This window comes from Juglans regia, chromosome 11 (genome assembly GCF_001411555.2).
Source record: "Juglans regia cultivar Chandler chromosome 11, Walnut 2.0, whole genome shotgun sequence".
In the NCBI taxonomy this organism is placed as follows: Eukaryota; Viridiplantae; Streptophyta; class Magnoliopsida; order Fagales; family Juglandaceae; genus Juglans; species Juglans regia.
Genome location: NC_049911.1, coordinates 1193344 through 1214567, shown reverse-complemented (window position 1 = coordinate 1214567; position 21224 = coordinate 1193344). Strand labels below are relative to the sequence as shown.

Below are 21224 nucleotides of genomic sequence, written 5' to 3'. Positions count from 1 at the left end.
AAGAAAGAACGTGCAGAGATTATTCAACGGCTAAAAAAGGATTTGATCACTCGGCAAACTATAATCACGGAAGCAAATTCTTCTGCAACGGTAAAGCACGGTGCACTCTTATCCCTATATAGTTTGAATAACATATTAAAATTGTTTCTCAGTTTCGAACACAAAAATATTTTTTCTCAACCACTTTAATATATATGTGTGTGTATATATATATATATATATAAATATAAATATATATTTATATTTTATAAATTGTGTATATATAAATATATATTATAATTTGTTATACTTATTCACAAAGCATGTACTAACAAATTTAAAAACTATATAATTTTTAAATTATAGTCATATTTACAAAATTTAAATTTACAATTTAGATCTAAAAATGTATTTTTAATCATTTTTAGACCTATGAATAATTTTAAAACTTAATAAAATGTACTTAATTTTTTAAGTAAACATGAGGCGAGGCAGATTGGGAATCTGCCCCGCATCCCCTTAGGGGGATGCGAGGGCGGGGTGCGAGGAAGGGGTGGGTAGCACCCCTACCTTACACTCTATGAAAAGCATCCCCACATTCTATGAAAAATACTTTCAAATTTTAAAAAAATATATATAGAGTGTGAAAATAAATGATAGTTGATGCATAAAATTCATCTGAATATTAATAACGTTCTATACTTGCCAGTTTGATTTATTTCGAGTCTAGTAGAAGAGGTCTTTTGAAGCTTAGGACTCGTGAGGATTAAAAAAAAAAAAAACATAAAAGTTGATATTGGATTTGGGTTTTTATGGAATGTAACGAAATAGAGAGAGAAATAAAACATAATGAACTAAATAGCAGAATTTCGTTGATATGTGCAAATCTTTAATATACATATATATTTTTTTTACTTTTTTTTTTTACAACTCTATTTGGAAAGCATTTTTATAAAATAGGCAATAATTTTATAGAGTAAGTTATATACAATTTTAGAGTGTGCAAACTATCCGTACTCTTTTAAAAAAATAAAATCTACTATTAAAAAAATAAAATATCATTTTTCCAATTTTATTTGTTTGGTACAATATATTAGTCATCCCTTGTTTTCATTTTCTAATTTTCACTTGTTTTAAACTATCTCCATGTAGACTATGTAGTAGCTATCTACCCACTTTTTTTTTTTTTTTTTAACCAGTAGCTATCCTATTTCAAAATGTCTGTTTCTGACTTTCTTCTTTTGAAATTATAAAAAAAAAAAAATGGTTTGACCCTCAAGGCTATCATCCTATTTCAAAAGGTCTTTCTCTAAAAGGGATGATTGGTTACCAAAATTTGAAAAAAAAAAAAAAAAGAATTGGTTGCTGATCGGTCCGAAATACACTAAAATTACGGAAGGGCACTGATAAGCCACATGGTCATATGCCATGCAAAAGTATTTACAACTTACAGGTCTATATTTTGGCACACCAAAATTTATGAGTGATGTAGAGGATATAGAGGCTTGCCACATCAACTAATTAATATTATTTTGATTTTTTTTTTATATAAATATAATAAGTTTCAAAACAAGTGTTGTATTTTACATGGATTGAACGTGACAGAATGAGCAAACCACAATCATGTATGCATTATGCAACCTATGGAGATTCTTGGAATGGGCAGTTGATAACAGTTGATGGCAGTTAATAGAAGTTATGCAGCAATTGTTGGTAGTTATGCCTTATTTGTATTAGTAGTTCCTATATGAATAGTTACCTTTGTCTTACGGTTTCCTTCACACCCTCAGTGAAGAACTATCCTAATATATATATTCAAACACCCCAAATCAATGGTACACTCGCAGAATAATTCCCAGTGTGTCAATCTACAAAATATGCATGGTAAAAGACTAAGAATTAGCATGTTCCTTTCATATGTTTTTTTGTTTTAAGTCCTTTTATTTGTTAATATCATATAAATATCATATACACGTATTACAGTGAGTGATTGGAACACATGATATTCCTTTCTACATCATTTTTTTTTTTAATGTTGAGAAACCTCTCTAAGGTAGGGCCCTTCGGACCCACTCCTGCAAAATAAACTCCGGTCCCGTGCACCGCACGTCGAAAATTTCCCTACACATAACTGGTCAAATCGCTAGCTTTTCACTAGGGGTAGCCCCAAAAGATTGTTTGAACCCATAAGATATTGAACCTTGGACCTTAGAGTGAATGATACCCCAAGACCAAGGCCTTCACCACTTGGGCCAACCCCTCGGGGTTCTTCTGCATCATGTTTCCATGTATAAAAATTTGTATACATGGATCATGATTGGAACATTTCGTAATATATTCGGTTTAGGTGATTTTATAAGATCATATCAACAATCCAGTTTCTGAGACCTTGTCGAGGGCCTTGAGGCTACTTTCATTCTGAAGCAAGAAGATCGCCTTATATTACAGTGAACTTCCAGAATTTCAAGACATACAGACAAACGGAGTTTCCTCCTAAATAATCCCGAGTTGAATGCGACACAGAGAAGTCTATATGTCATGCAACTGTGCAACAAAAGGGAAAGGGGGGACATCACATTTCCTAATTTACTTCAAACTGCAGTCTTAACCCAGAGCATTTAAACGCTCTTCAGGCCTTTATGCGAACTACAAATGAACCTGTTCAATATACAAGTCATAGGTTAAAAACAGCTAGAGCTACAAATGAACCAGAGCATTTTCTGAATTGAGCAACAAAATCAATTTGAAAACCATGAGAACTGGACTTTATGGCAATTACAAACATTGAATGTCCATCCCATCGGAAATATATACTTTGCACTTGGTGTTTAAGATTGAGACGTCATCGACAAAATGAGACAAAGGTGTTATTTGTCAGTTTTTAGTAGTTTGGAGATCAAAGTGTAAAACATGTAGTCCATAAAAGATGCAAAATATATTTTTCCCATACTCTAGTGTTTACCTATCATTTATGTTAAAGATATTTGTCACATTAAATGGCAAAATATCAAGACATATGTGAGATTTATGGTACATTCAGTGGTCAGAACAAAATTTCAGATTCAATGAACATTGAACATTGAACATTGAACATTGCCACGCCTTTGAGAAAGCAAGTGTGGCAACTAAACTATGGCTGTACTCATAAACTAACATTGAAGGATCAGTGGCAGTTCATAACTGAAGGGAGATCAAAGGGACTACCTATAACTAAAGTATTAGAATTCATAATCGAAAGAAGCTTAAGAAAAGAGAAAGACATGTAAAGCATCAGTAATTAGCATCACTAGAAGTTCAAAAATAGGTGGGAGGACTCAACAAAAAGTCTCAGATATGTAATTAGAAAGAAAGCCTAACATGACAGATAGGTTATGGAAAAAAATATACACGTAAAAGAGAAACTATCAAATTGATGCAATCATGGTGAGAACCAGTAGTCAATTAACCAACTTTACCACAAAAAAGAGTAACCAAAGCTTCCATCACAATCAACAGAATCATAAAGCACATTCACTGATGCATGGATGAAAAATAATGATTATCATGCAAGATGACCTTGATTGACTGAAGAAAGAATATTGTGGAGTGCTTATAAAGGCAATGCAGTGTGCATAAGAAAGCAAATAGAATCTAATGCACTCCATAACCAGTAACTCACATGCAGGAAGGCTAGATATATCCGCAGAAACTGCACAAGGAATTCCCAAATTTGAAAGAGCCCCCCTTATAATTCCACATGGGAAATACAGATGCATGCTTGTAGCCTGTGTTGCCTTGTTTTCAGTCACAGGCGCAGAATTATCTTGAGATAAATCTCCATCTTCAGATGATGGATCAATTGACATGCGTGCAAGCCAACGAAACCGATTATCTTGCAACACAAAGGTACCCTGTAAGACAAACAAAATCCATTTTGTTTTCATCAAATTCTCCTTTTTTGGCCTAGTGTTTTTTTTTTCTATCCAAATTCACTCGCAGATATATAATCTTATTCACTTTGAATCTTTGAACTTACTTTATGATTGGTCTTTAAGTTGTCTATTTGCTTCTTGAAAAGCTCCGACCAGAAGTCCTTGCAGATAAACTTGATTGCCTCAAGATTATCACTGAATCGAGGCCGCTCCATGGTATATCTAAAAGAAGTATAACGTAACTAGTTATTAAGCTGCATAAGAATCTCATTATCAAAAAATTTCTTTGTTCCCCCATGCTTCTATCTAGAAACCCATATAAGAGTTCAACTTGAATAAGAGCAATTAATACTCAGAAAGAAATACACCAATGAACTCTAGATCAAAAAGCACTTCCGATAAAAACAGGTGGACAGTGAAATCAGTCATAAGAGCAATGAATTCGGAGTAGTAGATATCAAAAAATAACATACTGCACAAATTCATACTACAAGAGCATTTGTGCACTAGGATTTATCTTTTCTTTTTTTTTTTTTGATAAGTAATAAGATATTTTATTTATCAAAGAGTAGGCATAGCCCAGGTAAACTAGAAGTATACATGTGAATACACCTATTTAGGAACTAAAAACAGTTACAAGGAAGTCATGGAAGCTGAGACCATGCAAATCTAAAGCAATGGCCCACATAAATAAAGTCTTCCACATAAAAATCAAAAAATAACATACTGCACAAATTCATACTACAAGAGCATTTGTGCACTAGGATTTATCTTTTTTTTTTATAAGTAATAAGGTATTTTATTTATCAAAGAGTAGGCATAAACCAGGTACACTAGAAGTATACATGTGAATACACCTATTTAGGAACTAAAAACAGTTACAAGGAAGTCATGGAAGCTGAGACCATGCAAATCTAAAGCAATGGCCCACATAAATAAAGTTTTCCACATAAAATTCCTAAACTCTTCTGCGGAACGTTCATAATCCTCAAAAAGTCTATCATTTCTTTCACTCCAAATGCACCAAAGAATACATAAAGGAGCCATCTTCCACACTGCTGCTATCTGTGGTGTCCCAGTAATCCCTCTCCAACTTGCTAGTAGTTCCACCATTCTTCCCGGCATTACCCATGCAATTCCCATTCTACTAAAGAAATAATTCCAAATTTCTCTTGCAAACTCACAATGTGAGAGTAGATGGTCCACCGATTCGCCACTATTTCTACACATACAACACCAATCTGTGATAATTAAACCACGTCTTCTAAGATTATCAATAGTCAGAATCTTCCCTAAAGCTGCTGTCCAGACAAAGAAAGCCACCTTTGTAGGTGCCTTACTCCTTCAAATGTTATTCCTAAATTCTATTTACTTGTGTGCAATCTAAGGGAAAGGGAAATAGAGTCAAAAGCCAACTTTTTTTTTCCAATGCTCTCTAATTTCCTTTTAAAAGAAACTAAGCTACTTTGTTCTAATAGACAAAGTGGAGTGAGGACTTCAACTCTTTCTCAGGTCCCAAATAACAAATGACACAAAATTCACATTTACAATTCCTTCACGTTTATTACACTTTCTCGGCAGCTTTTTTTTTTTTTTTTTGATAAGTAAGAGGTAAATTTTGTCAATAGAAATGAAATAGGCATAGCCCGCGTAGCATACAAAAGAACACCTAAATTCATTCTAGGATCGATAGATTAAGGACAGGAAGTCATCAGCATTGTTTCCATTAAGCACAATGGCTGAAAACCGAAGCAGTAATGTGTGTACAAAAAAATTCTGAAGCTCCGCCATTAAGCGCTCCCTATCTTCCCTTTCTCAGCAGCTGCACAGCTAATCACCATTTTGAGAGAGGAAAAAAGAGAGAAGCAATACGTTACATTCCTAACCCCCATAATTCAGAGGAACTCTTTCAGATCTAAGCTCAAACTTCAATTACTAGAAAACCCTAACTATATATCCAAAAAACCTCACATATACCCATGAGTGAAAAGAAGAAATCAGAGAAAAAAGTCTTTAATGGGTTCTGGATGATGTGCAGAGAGGTGTACCGTTCGGAGAGCTGGTGGCCGACCTGGAAGCCAATGGCCTCGATCCGACGGGCGGCGAGTTCGGGCTTATTAGCGTAGAACCGATCGCAGTACGATGACACCATTTCTGTGAGTAGGCTATCAACGCAGCTCTCTGAGACCTCCCTCCCCATCTCGCCTCTGTCTCTCTCTCTCTCTCTTCCTCCCGAAGATTTCCTCTTTGGGTTTTGCCATATGTTCTCTAAAATAGAGAGCGGATTTGATCACTATGGCCGATAGCAAGAGGCCCAAATAATTTGGGCCTCCATATAATAAAGGGCATTCATTGTAGGAACGGGCCCAAAGACGGATTAGGCCTAATATTAGCTTGTCTTGTCACAACCTTTTCGGCTAACTACAAAATCAGTACACGTGTTTTCATATTTTTATCAAAAATAATTTTATATACAACCGTGTAGTGCGTAAATGTCGCGTAATTATTTTAAAAAATAATAGAATTTACTATTAAAAAATTAATTTTTTTATATGAATCTCATGTTTTATTCACATTTTCAAAGTGACTATACGACGATTACAAAATTCACGGTTGCAAATATATTTTCTCTTTTATAAAGTTCGAGACTTAAGTTTTCATTTTTACAAAATTGATATCTTAATTTTAAAAAGTTTGCAATTGGATAAATTTCAATCTTTCATTAAAAATCTAACAAAAAATGGTTAATGACACGTTTCAATCTTTGATTAATTGAAGTGACATACTGATGTAATATGTCAGTCAATCGAAGACTAACACGTGGTATTAGTAATTCTTCTAACAAGAAATTGACAGAATTATCTAATTGTAAGTTTCTTCAAACTCCTTCCTTTTTTAAGCATGTCCATGGACACATCCATGGGTTCCTAGTTTCAAGCCAAAGCCATTACAAGGAATGGAGAAGGCTCATCCAAACTTAAAAGTTTCAGATCTCCTTACTGATATCCTTAGATCATGGAATGTTCAAAAAATGCAAGAACTGTTTAATGAATAAAGTATTACAGAAATACGAAAAATATCGTTGCCTTCCTTTTCTCAGAGTCATGACAAAATAATTTGGATCACTAGCAACTCAGGTGAATTTTCAGTTAAATCAGCTTATCAAAAGATAATCAACAACCGGGAGACAATTCAACATCTGCTACACTGAATATATACAGAAGCATATGGAAACTAAAAATCCATAACCGGCACAAGCTACTGCTTTGGAAAATTCAATGGGATATATTGCCTAGAAGTTATCCAAGAAGCTCAAACACAAGAATGTTTTCTATGCAATCAATAAAAAGAAACACCACTCCATCTATTCTTAAAATGTCCAATTGTCAGGATTATGTGGTATCAAACTTGTGGCCACCGAAGCTGAAAACCTTGCCAATTCATCTGTAACGAATTGGATAAAAATGATCATTTCTCCGACTAAAGAATTGGGATTGCAAGAGGAAGAGGCTCATCACTTTCAACTATTTGCTGTGATAATTTTGAATTTCATCTAGAAGCAAAGAAATGACATATTCCATAATCACACCTCTTTCTCTCTTGAACCAGCAAAAATTCAATTAAACAAAATATACTAGGAATACAAAGAAGCATGGAAAACAAAAAACCAAAGCCAAGTAGGCAGTAGGAAGAATCCTCCAAATAATTTTCAGAGATTTTTGTTTGACGCAGCAATCAGAGATTTCTTTTCAATAGCTTCAGTAGTATGCAGTGATCATAGTGGAAAAATTTTGGAAATCCAGACAAAAAAGGTTCTCACCTCCAATCATCTAGTAGCCGAAGCAAAGGCAACTCTCTTAGCCACGAAAATGGTTTCCCAAAGACAACAAGAAATGGCAATCTTGGAAAGAGATTCGCAGCTGGTAATAGAAGCCATAAACAATGGAGAAACCTCTACTCAATGGCATATTGAACCCATTATTGAAGATATCAAGCATATCTCTACTCCTCAAAGGCTTTGAAATTTTGCCAAAATTCATCGATCTGCAAATCGATGTGCGCACTTTATGGCGCAATGGGTAGCAACCAACCTTGTCTTTGGTTGTATACCCACTAACCTTTTATCTAGATGTCTGTTATTTCTTGATAGCGGAAAAGATCCACCCCAAACTTTGTAGTACTTTATTTATATATAATATATGCAAGCTTGCTTAGAAAAAAAAAAGTTTCTTCAAACTCATATCAATTTTGTAGAGTCGAAAATCTAGGTCTTGATTTTCAGAGATCTTATTCTGCAGCATGTTATCTTTGAAGGAGATTCACCTATAGATTTTATTCATTTATTTTTTATAATTTCTAGTTGGCTAGTTGCAGTACTATTATATTTAATATTAGAGTTATTATATTCTTAAGCCAATGTGTAGGACACATTATCCATATTACTTAAATGATAAGATTTAACTTATAAAATTTAAAATTTAAAATTTATCTTACAAATCAAATTATATCATATAAGCATTTTATTAAGCATGTTCTACACACCAGTTTGAAAATAAAAAAAATTCTTAATATCATCATTGAATCTATTCCAAATTTTCAATTGAAAGGATTCTTATAGGTCGTTAAAATAATAGTTCTAAGACTACATATTGACAAGGCAAACACAACCAATTCTAAGGCCTCGTTTGTCTTCACAAAACTTTCCAACTTATCTCATCTAATAATTATAACTTTTCCAAATTTTCACACAACTTAAAATAAACAATTCAACTTTTTTAAATTTCAAAACAAAAATAAAATTAAAAAAATACATTCTAATAATATTTTATTCAATTTTTAACTTTCATCTCATCTCATCTGCGAAAACAATCGAGGCCAGAGGCTGGATATAACTATGAAGATGTAGTTTGGTTTAATTGGTACATAGCCTTGGGAATACACAAAGTTTTTGGAATCAAATGCTGCCTATAACAAAAATATTAAGAGGTTTCTCAGCCAAAGCCGTCTTGTTCTCGTTCCCTAAACAGAAAACCCCAGATTTTGTCCCAAACAAGTGTGCTAACATAAGAGTATTACATTTCCCTTTTGGCTGTTGATCAAAGCAAGGGGGTTCATTCACACACATTTACTTTGAAAACCAAAGAAAATGTATACAGGAGACATGTTTATAATCCATTCTGATTTCTGAGTAAAACTGACTAGCTAGATTGAACATGACTAAAATACCTCCCCAGAAGATTTATTATGGGGGAAGGGAAGGGATTCGTGTACATTATACCTCTAACTATCAAATATATTGTTAAAGCTTTGTGCAGTGCTTAAGGGTGTAAAAGGTATCCAACCAAAACACTGATAAGTGCCACCATACAAACAAATAGAAGAGGAAACCCGACTTGAATTCTCTTTATTCCTGTTCTGCTCAACTCTGCCTGCAAAACAAAGAGCACACAAAGAGAACAGTAAATAATGCCACTGCCGCTACAAAAAAAAAAAAAAAAGGCTGGAGGGGAGAGAGAAAAGATGCACAAGGAGTTCAGCATTGCATATTACAAAAAAAAATGCTGTAATCAGTGAAAAAGTTCTAGTATAAGAAAGTTCAACCCAATCAAGATCTCAAGAAAACACCCATTACAAATTAGCATGTGACTGTTAAGTGTGAGCACACCAATACATTATTAATTATCACTTTAGTTCTTTACAGTGATTCCTTCAATTACAGGTAACACTTTCTTTTTAAGATAACTTCACAAACCACTCCAGCGGTAGCAAAAGTAAATTTTAGGACCCCCACAAAAGAGAAAATGGAATGAGAAAAAAAAATAAATAGAAAACAGTTGCCTTCTAAGTTCTAAGCATATCCAAGAATAGGGATCTTCTCCCCACACAGAGTTGTTATAAGTTTCTCCGACTCCAAGACTTGGACACCATAAGAGGAAAAAAAAAATCAAATTAAACTAAGATCCAGGAGAAATATAATCCAATTAGATCCTAAGAATCATTTACTTCCATTAAATTCATTCTTCCTTTGAGGTGAGGCATCTATAGCTATATCATCCTAAAATGAGGCATTTACAGGGGATGAAAAAAGGCATTTGGAGGAGATGAACCATTCGTCTGCTACAGTATGGACCAGAACCAAAACTTAGTCAATACAACACTAGCAGCTCTGCACATGAGTCATTTGCACTAAATAACAACCACAAGCATTTCCAGGCTTATGGCAGAACTCACCAACTTTAAGCATATCAAAAGAAACACTAGAGAAGAAAAGAATGTGGTTCAAGAAGTTACGAGTTTCTCCTTCAAGGCTTCTATATCTTGAATGCTTGATTTCCTCTCCTCTGTTAGCTTATAAATAGTATCTTCAGCCTGCAAAGAAATCCCAAAAACGTGATTACCACTGTCAAAATCAAAAGAACACAAATTATCTGATGTAAGTGGGGAGAAAAATTACACAGTTCTCCCAATCATCTAAGACTTTACAAGTTTCAAATATTAGATGAATCTGTTCGAACTTCATGGAAGAAAAAATAAGGGCCCCAAGCCAATAACCGATGAGAATTACTAAAGAGCAACTTTCATTTTCATTACGGTCAATGTGTAGAATTCAGGCCTAACCTCTGATTGAAAGGCAATTGGGACAATAGAACCTGCGGATGCATAATGATTCTAAAGAAAATAAACCTACCAATAACCAATCCATTGGGTCTTCTGACAAATGGACCTGGAACCAATGCATATAGTCTCAGGGGTCATATTAGTCGCTATCCCTACAACTGAAACAGATATTGAATAGCAGGTATGCATCCACAAATATATTTTTTTTCGTTGATTTCAGATTGTCAGATTGATCAGATGAAATAGAAGACCGAAACTAAATTAGGGATTCAATGTAATAGACCATATTGTAGTAAAAAAAAACAGAGAGAAGGGATACGAGAAGGATTTCAATGAGCATGCTCTTGATATGGTTCTAAGCAGAGTACTCCCATAGTCGAATTTCAGCATACAAGTTGGAGGCCCCAGTGCAGATATGTCACACTATGGTAATAAATATTAAAATAGATCCTGGAAAGACTAACCTCCCTTAGCTTCGATCCAAGAAATTCTAATTTTGACTTCATCTCCTCAATATCTTTAACTATATTCAAATCCTCTACAATCTTTACAGAGTTTAACATCTCATCTTCTGCCAGATCAAATTCTGCATCCTTTTCTGGTTCATATTCTAGATCCTTTGCAGGCTTCAGTTCTGCAACCTTCGCTGGCTTCTGTTCTGCATCCTTCACTGTTTTCAACTCCACATCATTTTCTTGCTTTTGCACCTCGTCATTAACCAATTCAGACTCGTCTACAGCCACAGCAACCTGACATAATAAAATGAGAGGCAGCATATAACACTTTATAAGGTTCTGATCTGGACAAAAATTTGGAAAATTCTCAAAATTTTCAAATTGACAAATTTAAATTGAAGAGAACTTCAGCACAATCAAATTATATTTTCACTATCTGTATGAGTATATTTAGAGTAAAAAATATGATCAATAAAATAGCTATAATGATGATGATGATCAGCGACTTGGTGGTTATGAAGATATACTTTCTTGGTTTTCGTCTCAACAAGTAATTGTAAAAGAAAAAATAAATTATCTGAAATATAAATATGGCAGCAGTGGTGGTGGCGGAGGTTATACATAACAGATGGTGTAGGTGCAGACGACAGCTAGTGGTAATAAGAGTGCCGTAGGTGATCGAGGATATCACCACTCAAGAGACACTAACTACGTTTTCACTATACCCCGAAAGGTCTGTTCAAGTTACCATTCAAACTCCCTGAAATAATTTATAAAGCTTAATCACTCTGTCCTTTTAGGACAGATCTTTAGAATCACAATAATGGTCACAGCGACTGAGTGGTGGTGGAAAGAGTTTGAACAATATATCAAGGTTAAAATTACAAATTCAAATCTCTCCTCAAAGTCCCTAATCCAAACACAGCATAAGTGAATTTGGTTCAATATGGTTATGGATGGAAACTCCATCAAACACAAAACTGAAAATATACCGGAAGAATCCTTCCCTACTGGAGTGAAAAAAAAAAAAGGAAGAGAGAAGATATTTAACCCAACATTGTCAAATGGGAAGAGTTTCTCTAACCATTTTCAGTGTTTCAACTCTACCCAAAGCTTGATTTTCCAGCTGCGAATCTTCATGATCCAGCCCCTGTTTTGTTACTCTATTAATTGGTGATAATGGCGGTGAATCGGGTGGGCAAACGAGCATCACTCTCAGTTTGTTCTCTTCGATGTACTTCCCACCATCTTTAGTGAACTGCCAAAACAATCTATGAGAAGCCAAAATAGAGATCAAGAACAACAAACCTACAAAAACTTACCATGCTAGACATGATGTGCTCATCAGTTGTTCCCAAAGGAACTATTGTGCTTTGGATCAAGAACTTGTCTTTGCACTCCATATCAAGTGGAGCTGTCCGTTGAGCTTGCATTGTAACTATATTTGACATAAAAGGCGATGAAGATATAAACAATAAAAAAAAACCATAAAATCAGAAATCAAAGTGAAAAGCCAAATGAAAAGGAATATCCTAAACCAACATTTGAAGTATCATCAGATTTTTCTTCTTCACATCGGACTTCGTGACATGTGATTAGCTTCTTTTATTATTTTTTTAAAAATACCTAATGAAATCCAAACAAGCTTTATATATAGCTACCAAATTAAATCTCCAGAACTCCTCAAACTCTGTGCGTGCACTTGTGACTATGTTTCTTCACGTGTGAAATGACATCACAGATAGAAGGATAATAGAAAAACTACCAAAGAGCAACAAGCCCACTGGGTAAGAGAATCTTCGGTTTCCAGGCTCCAAAAATTGAAATTACTTGCAGCTTTTCAGTTCTCTCTCCATATTATTTTGTAATCTCTCTCTCTCTCTCTCTCAGTTCTCTCTCCATATTATTTTGTCATCTCTCTCTCTCTCTCTCTCTCTCTCTCTCTCTCACACACACACACACACTCACAGAGATTGTATCTGATATTTAACAACAACCTGAAGTTTCATTCCAATTATTTGAGGTAGCTACCGAAATATTTTTTGGTAAACATGCTTACTACTAGCCTCTCAAAGTCAACCATATTTTCAAAAGGAATCCTGTTGGCTCAGTCGCTTTCCTTAGCTGTGCAAAGTAAACCCAGCAACTTCTCCCCTCAACTTTTCCCCTCAACTGAATAAAACGTAAACATCAACTCCTGAATCTGGATTAATGGCCATACTTCATGATATGAAACATAACGGACATAACTACAGGCTCTCAATGTAATTGATGAGATAGGGGAAAGGCATACCTGTAAAATCATAGGTTGACTTTGGCAAAACAATGCCTACATTTGGACGCACACTATACTTCTTAGGTGATGTAGTTTTAACCTGAGAATATTATATAGCTATTGAGCATTCCATCTTACAACAAGATTTTATACTAAAAGTCTAAAACTCTTTAAAGCTGGGAAAAGAGAAACACAAGTTGAAGTGATTCACACCTTAAAAGCAACAGAGTGTTCAGTGTTATTGACAAGTCGAACAGAGCACGAGCTATGCTTTTTCAATTCAACTATTAAAAACAAGTAATTGAGACATGTTAGTCCATCAGTTCATATTTCAGAAGTAGATGGGGTGCAGGAAAAAAAAAAGAATTCAAAGGAAAGAAGATAGAAGTCAACCTATCCTTCATATAAAATTACAACCATATATGAGAAGGCAAGGAGAAGAAATCTATGCATCTAATACATCTAACTTGAGACCACCGAAGTTAATCCAGATAACCCCATACAATTTACTAAGATGCAAAATGATGGAGTCAAGAGTTCATGACAAAATAATAGATTAAAAGCTCCCTTCGGGTAGGAGAAAATCACAAATGTTTTATTCACTATTCTTCTACAAAACAAGGCTTACGTGCTCCTATTTAAATACAAGGACTCCTAATACCTTGCTCTTAACTTTACGGCTATGCCATCCTAAGGTGTTACTAAATGGAAGGATCTTACCGACGTCAATGAATGATAAAATCATAAACAGGACTGCACTATTAAAAAAACATAGTCCGTTTGCAGTACTCCTAGTCTGCACATCCAAAATAAATCTAACTCTGCCATGGATAGTTGGACTTGTTTTCATAATCTAACTCAACTTCTACATAGCAACTCCGGATACAAACTCTATCACTGATCATGCAGCGTGGAGCAGAGCTAGAGTTAACTCTGACTCAGAGTCAAAGTCCAAAAATGACTCCCAAATCCAACCGGAGTTGAAGTTTGGTGTTCTGGTTTTAATAGAACTCAAATAAGCCTTCATAATTCTTTCAGGTCTATTTTCTTCAATTCTTCAGTGTTCAAATAGGTTATACAGGAATTCTAACAATAACAATGATAGATAGACCAATATACCACATCAATAGAGCTCAAGAGAAAAAAGGCGGTTTATGACTTAAATGAGTCATCTTGTCATCATTGACTTACCCGTGAATTTGAGTTCCTTCGGTTGAATTTCTAAAAGTTTTGTACTCATTTCTCTTCTTCCAAATCCAAATCCAGTCCTCTCAGTATGCAAAGCTGGCGGCCAATGCCCAAGTCTCTCCTATCCTATATAACCACACAAAGAACAAAGAAGCCCACATGTCAAATACTTCAGACAAATTAAACGAAATGCCCAGCCATACATATATGCATTTGTAAATAAATGCCCGGTTACTCGGTTTGGTTCCTAAGAAAATTTATGAAAAGCAAAAAAGTTAAATAAATAGAAAAAAAAAAATTGCCCAACTATTTTGGGCCCAAGTGGGGGGGGGGGTTTGCGGAAGTTTTGCACCTATCTAAACTGAAAGCAACTATTTGGCTAAGGTTTAAAAGAAGGAAATTGGAAATTTTGCAAGAATGATTCTGTTCCATTGTCCTCTCTTTTCTCAGCAACCAAACGCATAACACAACACCAAATTTAAACTCGTCTTACTCCAACAGACTCATGCCAACTCAGATCAATCATAACAATGAAGTTCAACGAGTTATGTTAGACGACAGCATGTTGAACCAGAAAATAACCAACAAGGAAAGGAAGAGCATTCAACGAAAAATTCAAAGTCCGACTCGGTTTCCACCCCAGATAAGTTCGGAAACACAAAAACAAGTGCGATTTCAAGGCCCTCTTTTTCTCTTCTTTAAATTCATTCCGAACAGAACTCAGGAAGAACTCGAAAATTCAAACCTATTTTCAACCAGCGAACCAAAAACGAAGAGTTGAGATTACGAGAGAGATTCAGAAAGCTTACCTCGCCGGTTTTGGCAATGAAACTTGAGGGAGAAAGAAACAGAAACGAAGACGTTATAAAAATCAGCTGAGATTTTGATCGTTCAGGAAACCAGTCGGAGAAACGATAGCGTTTGGAACCACAGAGAGAGAGAGAGAGGAAACTATAGGATGGAAATGGAATATAGCGTACAAATGCCGCTTTTCTATAGTTTATATAAGAGCAAGCTTTGGGGGAATCGATAAATTCCAAATTTCCATGCACAGGCCTCGGAAAACAGAGAAATCTGTTATTTTTTTTAATCGTTCAGAGAGAGAGAGAGAGAGAGAGTCTGTCACTTCGTTTGGTGGTCTGAAACACTGCTACTGCGAGACTTGTTTGGAAGAAAAGAAAGTGAAACAGTTAGAAAGCGAAGTCTTCCCGTCTTGCTTAGGGAACAAAAAGTAGACTCGTCTTTCTCTAGTAGCTGTTGGTGGTGGTTGTACCGACCATTTTAACCGAAACCCGTTTTCCGGGTCGGATTTGGGAAGCTTTTCGGGTTTCAAAACCCGTCGCCAAACCAGTTTTTCACGCTATCACCGAGAAAACTGCATCATTATCCTCAGTTCTCGAAAATGTCGCGTTAATATATGTTTTTCCAAAAGAAAGTCGCGGTAATATAGTCTGTTGTTTTATCAAGGACAGTCCTTAGAATTCTTAGGATGTTTTATGGAATTAATTGCATACATAAAATATTTTTTACTACACTTTTTTATAATTATGTTTTAAATGTAGGGTAATCATATAATATTGTCAAAAAATATAATTAATATTTCCGATGAAGTGGCACTCTCACGTTGGTTGGTTTTAAAAACAATTGTGAAAAAAAAAAGGTTATACAAATATAATTATTCATTCTATTGTTAAATTCCAATAAAGATTATAGCAATTTAAAGGATTTTTGTTTTGGGGTTGTTGGTATCATGTATTGTGTACAGCAGGACATAAGTATTGACAGAATATCATTATTTTTTCATTATTATTTACAGAATATCTAAAAATATCTAACTATCCGAACGCAACCGCCAGCATGTAATGAAAAATGGCCTTATGCATAAAGATTTAAGGATATTCTAATCACAATTCTTTGTGCAAACAAACAGCTAGCATGTATGATAAAGCCAACATATATTCGGCGGATTCAAGAAATATATATATATATATATATATATATATAATATAGCTGGAATTAATAAATATTACTTGGTTTTGGTTTGTCCTTATGCATAAAATGCTAAAAATTAATGAACTTGCTGCCATTTTTCTTAATTTTAGGATTATTTCCATTTATCCTTCATACTTGGTATGTAATACATGTGTGTGTTTGCAGAGGTCCTATGCATGCCAAAATAATATGAATTTTGCTATACAACCTCAACCACATTTCACATTCTACATTTTTTAAAATTTTTAAATTTTTTTTTAAGTTTATTCTTTTTAAATTATTTTAAATTTTTTATTCATTATTCATATAATAAATATTTGATAACAGAAAAAAAAATTAATTAAAAAATAATATAAAATGTAAAGTGTTAAAAAATTATAAAGATTTATTCTAATAATATAACCCTTCCTTCCAATATATATGGCTGTCAAACTTAAAAGGATCTTTGTGCAGAGTGCTTTATACTTTCACCTTTGTGTAAAATGTAAATTCCTTTATATATTTTTTTTCCCCTCTTTGGCTCTTTCCTTTATGGTTCCTCTGACTTCTGAGAAAGTAAATAACCTTTTGTACCAAAGACAAATTGAGTTGGAATATCTGTCTCATCTCTCATGATCAGTTTGTACTGCAATGCTACTATTTATTCAAATTCATTCCAAAACTGTGAGAGCCTAATTAGTAAAAGAAAAATTATTCTTATTAGTTATTATTCATCACATTTTACATAAAAAATACTTGCATACCTTACGAAAAGTATCCTCACATTTTATAAAAAAGTTATAAGTATGAAGTGTTGAGTGTGAGAATGAATAATGACTGATGCATAACATTTCTCTTAACAAAATAGCATCACAAAGTATAGAAGGATTTAGGGTCTTTCTTGTTGTTTGACCAAAACATGTAGGATTTTGTGTAATGTTTGGAGTGGAGTGGAGAGGAGATCTAGTTATGCTTTAAGCCCTTGTAACTGGAACATGCTTGCAACTGCATGTAAGCAGTCAAAAGAGTGCACGTGAAAAGGGTCCCAAACCCAGCTAAAAGTGTTGTTGACCAAAGATATCATGATGTTGTTTACTAGGTTGTTTTAAAAGATCATGTAGACCTTTTAGAGCAATGCATGCAAGCTAATTCTAATCTCAGGAAATCATTTCATGATTGATAGCCTTTTTCCCTTTTCTCTTTTCATAATGGGTTTAAACTTTTGATGCCTATTTATATCTATCTATCTCCCTGTGATCTTTAATTTGCCAATCAATCAAGGAGAAAAGGAAAAATGGCACAAAATGTATATATATATATATATATATATATAAAAATTAGCCCTGGAATGTTGTATGAAATGGCCATATATAATTCAGTCTATGTGATAATTCATGCATGATGCATCTATCTATTCATTGCAATAATACAACAAGAAGAATGAAAACGATATACAACAAACTGGGTAGTTGAGAACTTGGAAAAGAGTATGAGGAAGTTAATGACTGGGCCAAAGCAAACTGCACCAACCCTTTCCTCTCTAGCACGTGTCTCTTGCTCTGTTCAAAATCCGGATAACTGGATTATGATTTTGGGTCGGAATCCGTATAGAAAAACTCGGGTACACTCGGTCTAAATATCAGATTTTAAATAATCCAGAACTCGGGTTTACAACTCAGTACTATTTTTTTTTTATTTGAATGTTTTGATGTTTTTTTTTTTTTTTTTTTTCCTTTCTAGCAACTAAATAGACAGAAACTTAAAAGGAAAATGCATATGTCCAATGAATCATCTATTTTATGGTTTTTTTTTTTTTACTCTCTTCTCCATGTGGCTTTTAATTGGTGGTCAAAAAATATGTAGGTTTTGATTTAAAAAATTAAATAAATAGAATCTGAATGCTGCATCAATATATTTTTATGAAAAAAGTATTCATAACATGTAAGTTTTAATTTTAAAAAAATAAAAATAAAAATAAAAATCCGAGTGCAACCTAAAACCCGAATTCTGGGTTTTTAAAAACCGGTTTCAATCTAGGTTTCAGTCCAAATTTGATCCAAACTAACTCAATCTGGGTCCCAGCCTGGTTTTGAAATCCGGGTGGACCTGGATGAACAGTACTATAACCTCGTACTACTGCCCATTTCGTGTACCCACAAAGTTGCGATCAATCTGATTCTGACTAGAATTGGTTATGTTTTTACATATTGTAAACGAGGATGATCCTAAGAAGAAAGATGTAACTAACTATCTGCATAGAACATGTCACCCACAACATGAGTTGATCGTAGCTAGAGAACCTTAATTTAAACATTATGGCCTCAAACTACATCTTCTTAATCCAGCTAGCAGTTGGACTATTGCAACTTTGATGATTCCCTATTAGAAAGCCAATGGGTGCAGAACTAGGGTCCATTACTATTTTTCTTCATCTTCTTCTTCTTCATGTTCTACTTTGGTTGGAACCGACACTTTTGTTGGGAATTCCCACTCACAGATCTTCTTGTATTTTTCATCTAATTTTGATGCAAACTTGGTTAACAAAACTCAAGCTTCCAACTTCATAATATGTATATGTATGTAAAAATTCTCATATCAGAACCGAATTCAGGTACTTTATAAAAATATAGCATCAACCCAGGAATGAACTGGTCCATTAATACTACTAGAAGAACCACAGTAGCACCGATGAACGCATTGGTAAGATCCCAATCCATTGTTGACCAATGAATCATCATCAAGATGGTTTTGTACGAAGGAAAAGAGAAAATACTATATTTGAAAGTTCAAGAAAGTCGTAAGAGCATTCGCTCTTAAAATGATGAGTATTCACTCTTAAAATGATGAAGGTCCTGTTTGAATATAAAAACAGTTTTATCTCTTCTCATTATTATAATTTTTTTAAAGTTTTATATAAAATATAATAAATAATTTAATTTTTTTAAATCTTAAAATAATAATAATATTAAAAAATAATATTTTAATAATATTTTATTTAATTTTTAACTTTTAACTAAAACCATCTAATATCATTTTACTATCCGAACCGAAATATCTTGAAAGACGGTACCTTTGGCTCTAGAATTTGTATATATAAGGTTCTTAATAAAGACAAGTAAGGTAAGATAAAGTAAGGCTCAAATCAAGTTTCAGCTCACCAATGTATCAATATTTTAAGGATTGGTTTGGTTATATAAAATCAAATTATTTTATATAATTATTATAATTTTTTTAAATTTTTATATAAAATATAATAAATAATTTAAATTTTTAAAATTTTAAAACAAAAATTTTATTATAACAAAATTTTATTCAATTATTAATAAAACCAAAACTAACATGTGACATTGGAATTCTCAATATATTCGTAGCCTACCCTAGCTGCGTTTCTCCATAAATAAATACTTAAATTGTTGGCTTGCCGCCCATTGTAGTAAATACTTTACATTAAACAGGAAAGAAAAAACAAAATAATTGAATATGGTAGCCCACAGGGGCGGAATTAAGTGTAAATATTTTTAAAATATTTAAGATTGTTCCTCCAACACTCAATAGTCTTAATTTGACATTTCTATTTTTTTTATTTATTTTTTATGTGTATTGTGTAGTTTATTTATTTTCATATAAATGATATCATATAAATTTTTTTTCTTTCTGAATTTACATATATAGTTACACAATTTTTTTATGAATAATTTATTAGTTATTCACATACTTTTTTTTGTTCACTTATTAATAATAATACAATTATACAATAAAAAAATCTAACGATTTTTATATTATTAGATATATTTTCAGGTTTATTCTTAGGGCAGGTTTGAGACACAAGACAAAACATAAAATTCTCATCTCATCTCATCTTATCATTACACATTTTTCAAATCTCCATACAAAATATAATAAACAATTCAACTTTTTCAAATCTCAATATATATTTTTCAAATCCCAAAATAATAATAATATTAAAACATAATATTTTAAATTTCAAAATAAAACACAAAATTCTAATCTCACCTCCAAACCTATCCTTAATCTATAAATTTTTTTAAAGCTTAAAAAAATATGATTAAATCGAGAAAAATTATATAATTTTATGACGTATGATTATTTTTTTTATATAGTCACTTGTAAAAAATACATATTACATATGAGAAATAACAAATTTATTTAACTAGATGATTGATGAGACGTTTCTAGAGAGATAAAGAGTATGTGAAGAATTTATTTTCTTTTGTGAATAATTTATTAATTATTCACATACTTTTTTTTGTTCACTTATTAATAGTAATATAATTATATAATAAAAAATTTAACGATTTTTATATTATTAAATATATTTTTAAGTTTATTCTTAATCTATAAATTTTTTTTAAAGTTTAAAAAAATATGAGTAAATCAAAAAAATTATATAATTTTATAACGTATAATTATTTTTTTATATAATCACGTGTAAAAAATAAATATTAAATTCTAGTTCCGCACCTGGTAGCTCACGTTTGTTTTTTATTAAACCGAGCTGTTGCTCTAATAAATTCACAAGTTTCACGAGGAACAATTCAAACAAGAAATGAGATTTCAAATAGATCTCATTATGACAAAAGTTCAACCCACTCACTAATATCCACTCCATTTTTTGTTTTTCTTTCTTTATATGTACTAACATATACTCCAATGACTCCATCAAAGCCTACTACCCACTATGCCCATTTGAAAGGACGTCACAATGGGTTCAACAGTCACATCCACGCATCTTCTTCTTCATCATCATCTTCTTCTTCTTCTTTTAATTTAATTATATTGCTTGAAATGAAAGTGTTCCAAAGCAGA

The 21224-nt window shown here is 33.1% G+C and overlaps 2 protein-coding genes across 2 annotated transcripts; both read right to left on the bottom strand.

Moving 5' to 3' along the window:
* Positions 1–2314: 2314 nt before the first annotated feature.
* LOC109021284 (trafficking protein particle complex subunit 6B) lies at positions 2315–6130 on the bottom strand. The gene is made up of 4 exons (XM_019003890.2): positions 5939–6130; positions 3995–4112; positions 3638–3869; positions 2315–2637 (listed from the first exon to the last, which is right to left on the bottom strand). Exons 1-4 carry the CDS (start codon positions 6088–6090, stop codon positions 2609–2611), a joined length of 531 nt encoding a protein of 176 aa, XP_018859435.1. The 5' UTR covers positions 6091–6130; the 3' UTR covers positions 2315–2608.
* Positions 6131–8980: 2850 nt separating this feature from the next.
* Positions 8981–15811, bottom strand: LOC109021283 (vesicle-associated protein 2-2-like). Its single transcript, XM_035683075.1, has 9 exons — positions 15236–15811; positions 14430–14552; positions 13452–13522; positions 13257–13338; positions 12286–12401; positions 12048–12221; positions 10973–11257; positions 10182–10259; positions 8981–9319 (listed from the first exon to the last, which is right to left on the bottom strand). Exons 2-9 carry the CDS (start codon positions 14476–14478, stop codon positions 9209–9211), a joined length of 966 nt encoding a protein of 321 aa, XP_035538968.1. The 5' UTR covers positions 14479–14552; positions 15236–15811; the 3' UTR covers positions 8981–9208.
* Positions 15812–21224: the final 5413 nt, after the last annotated feature.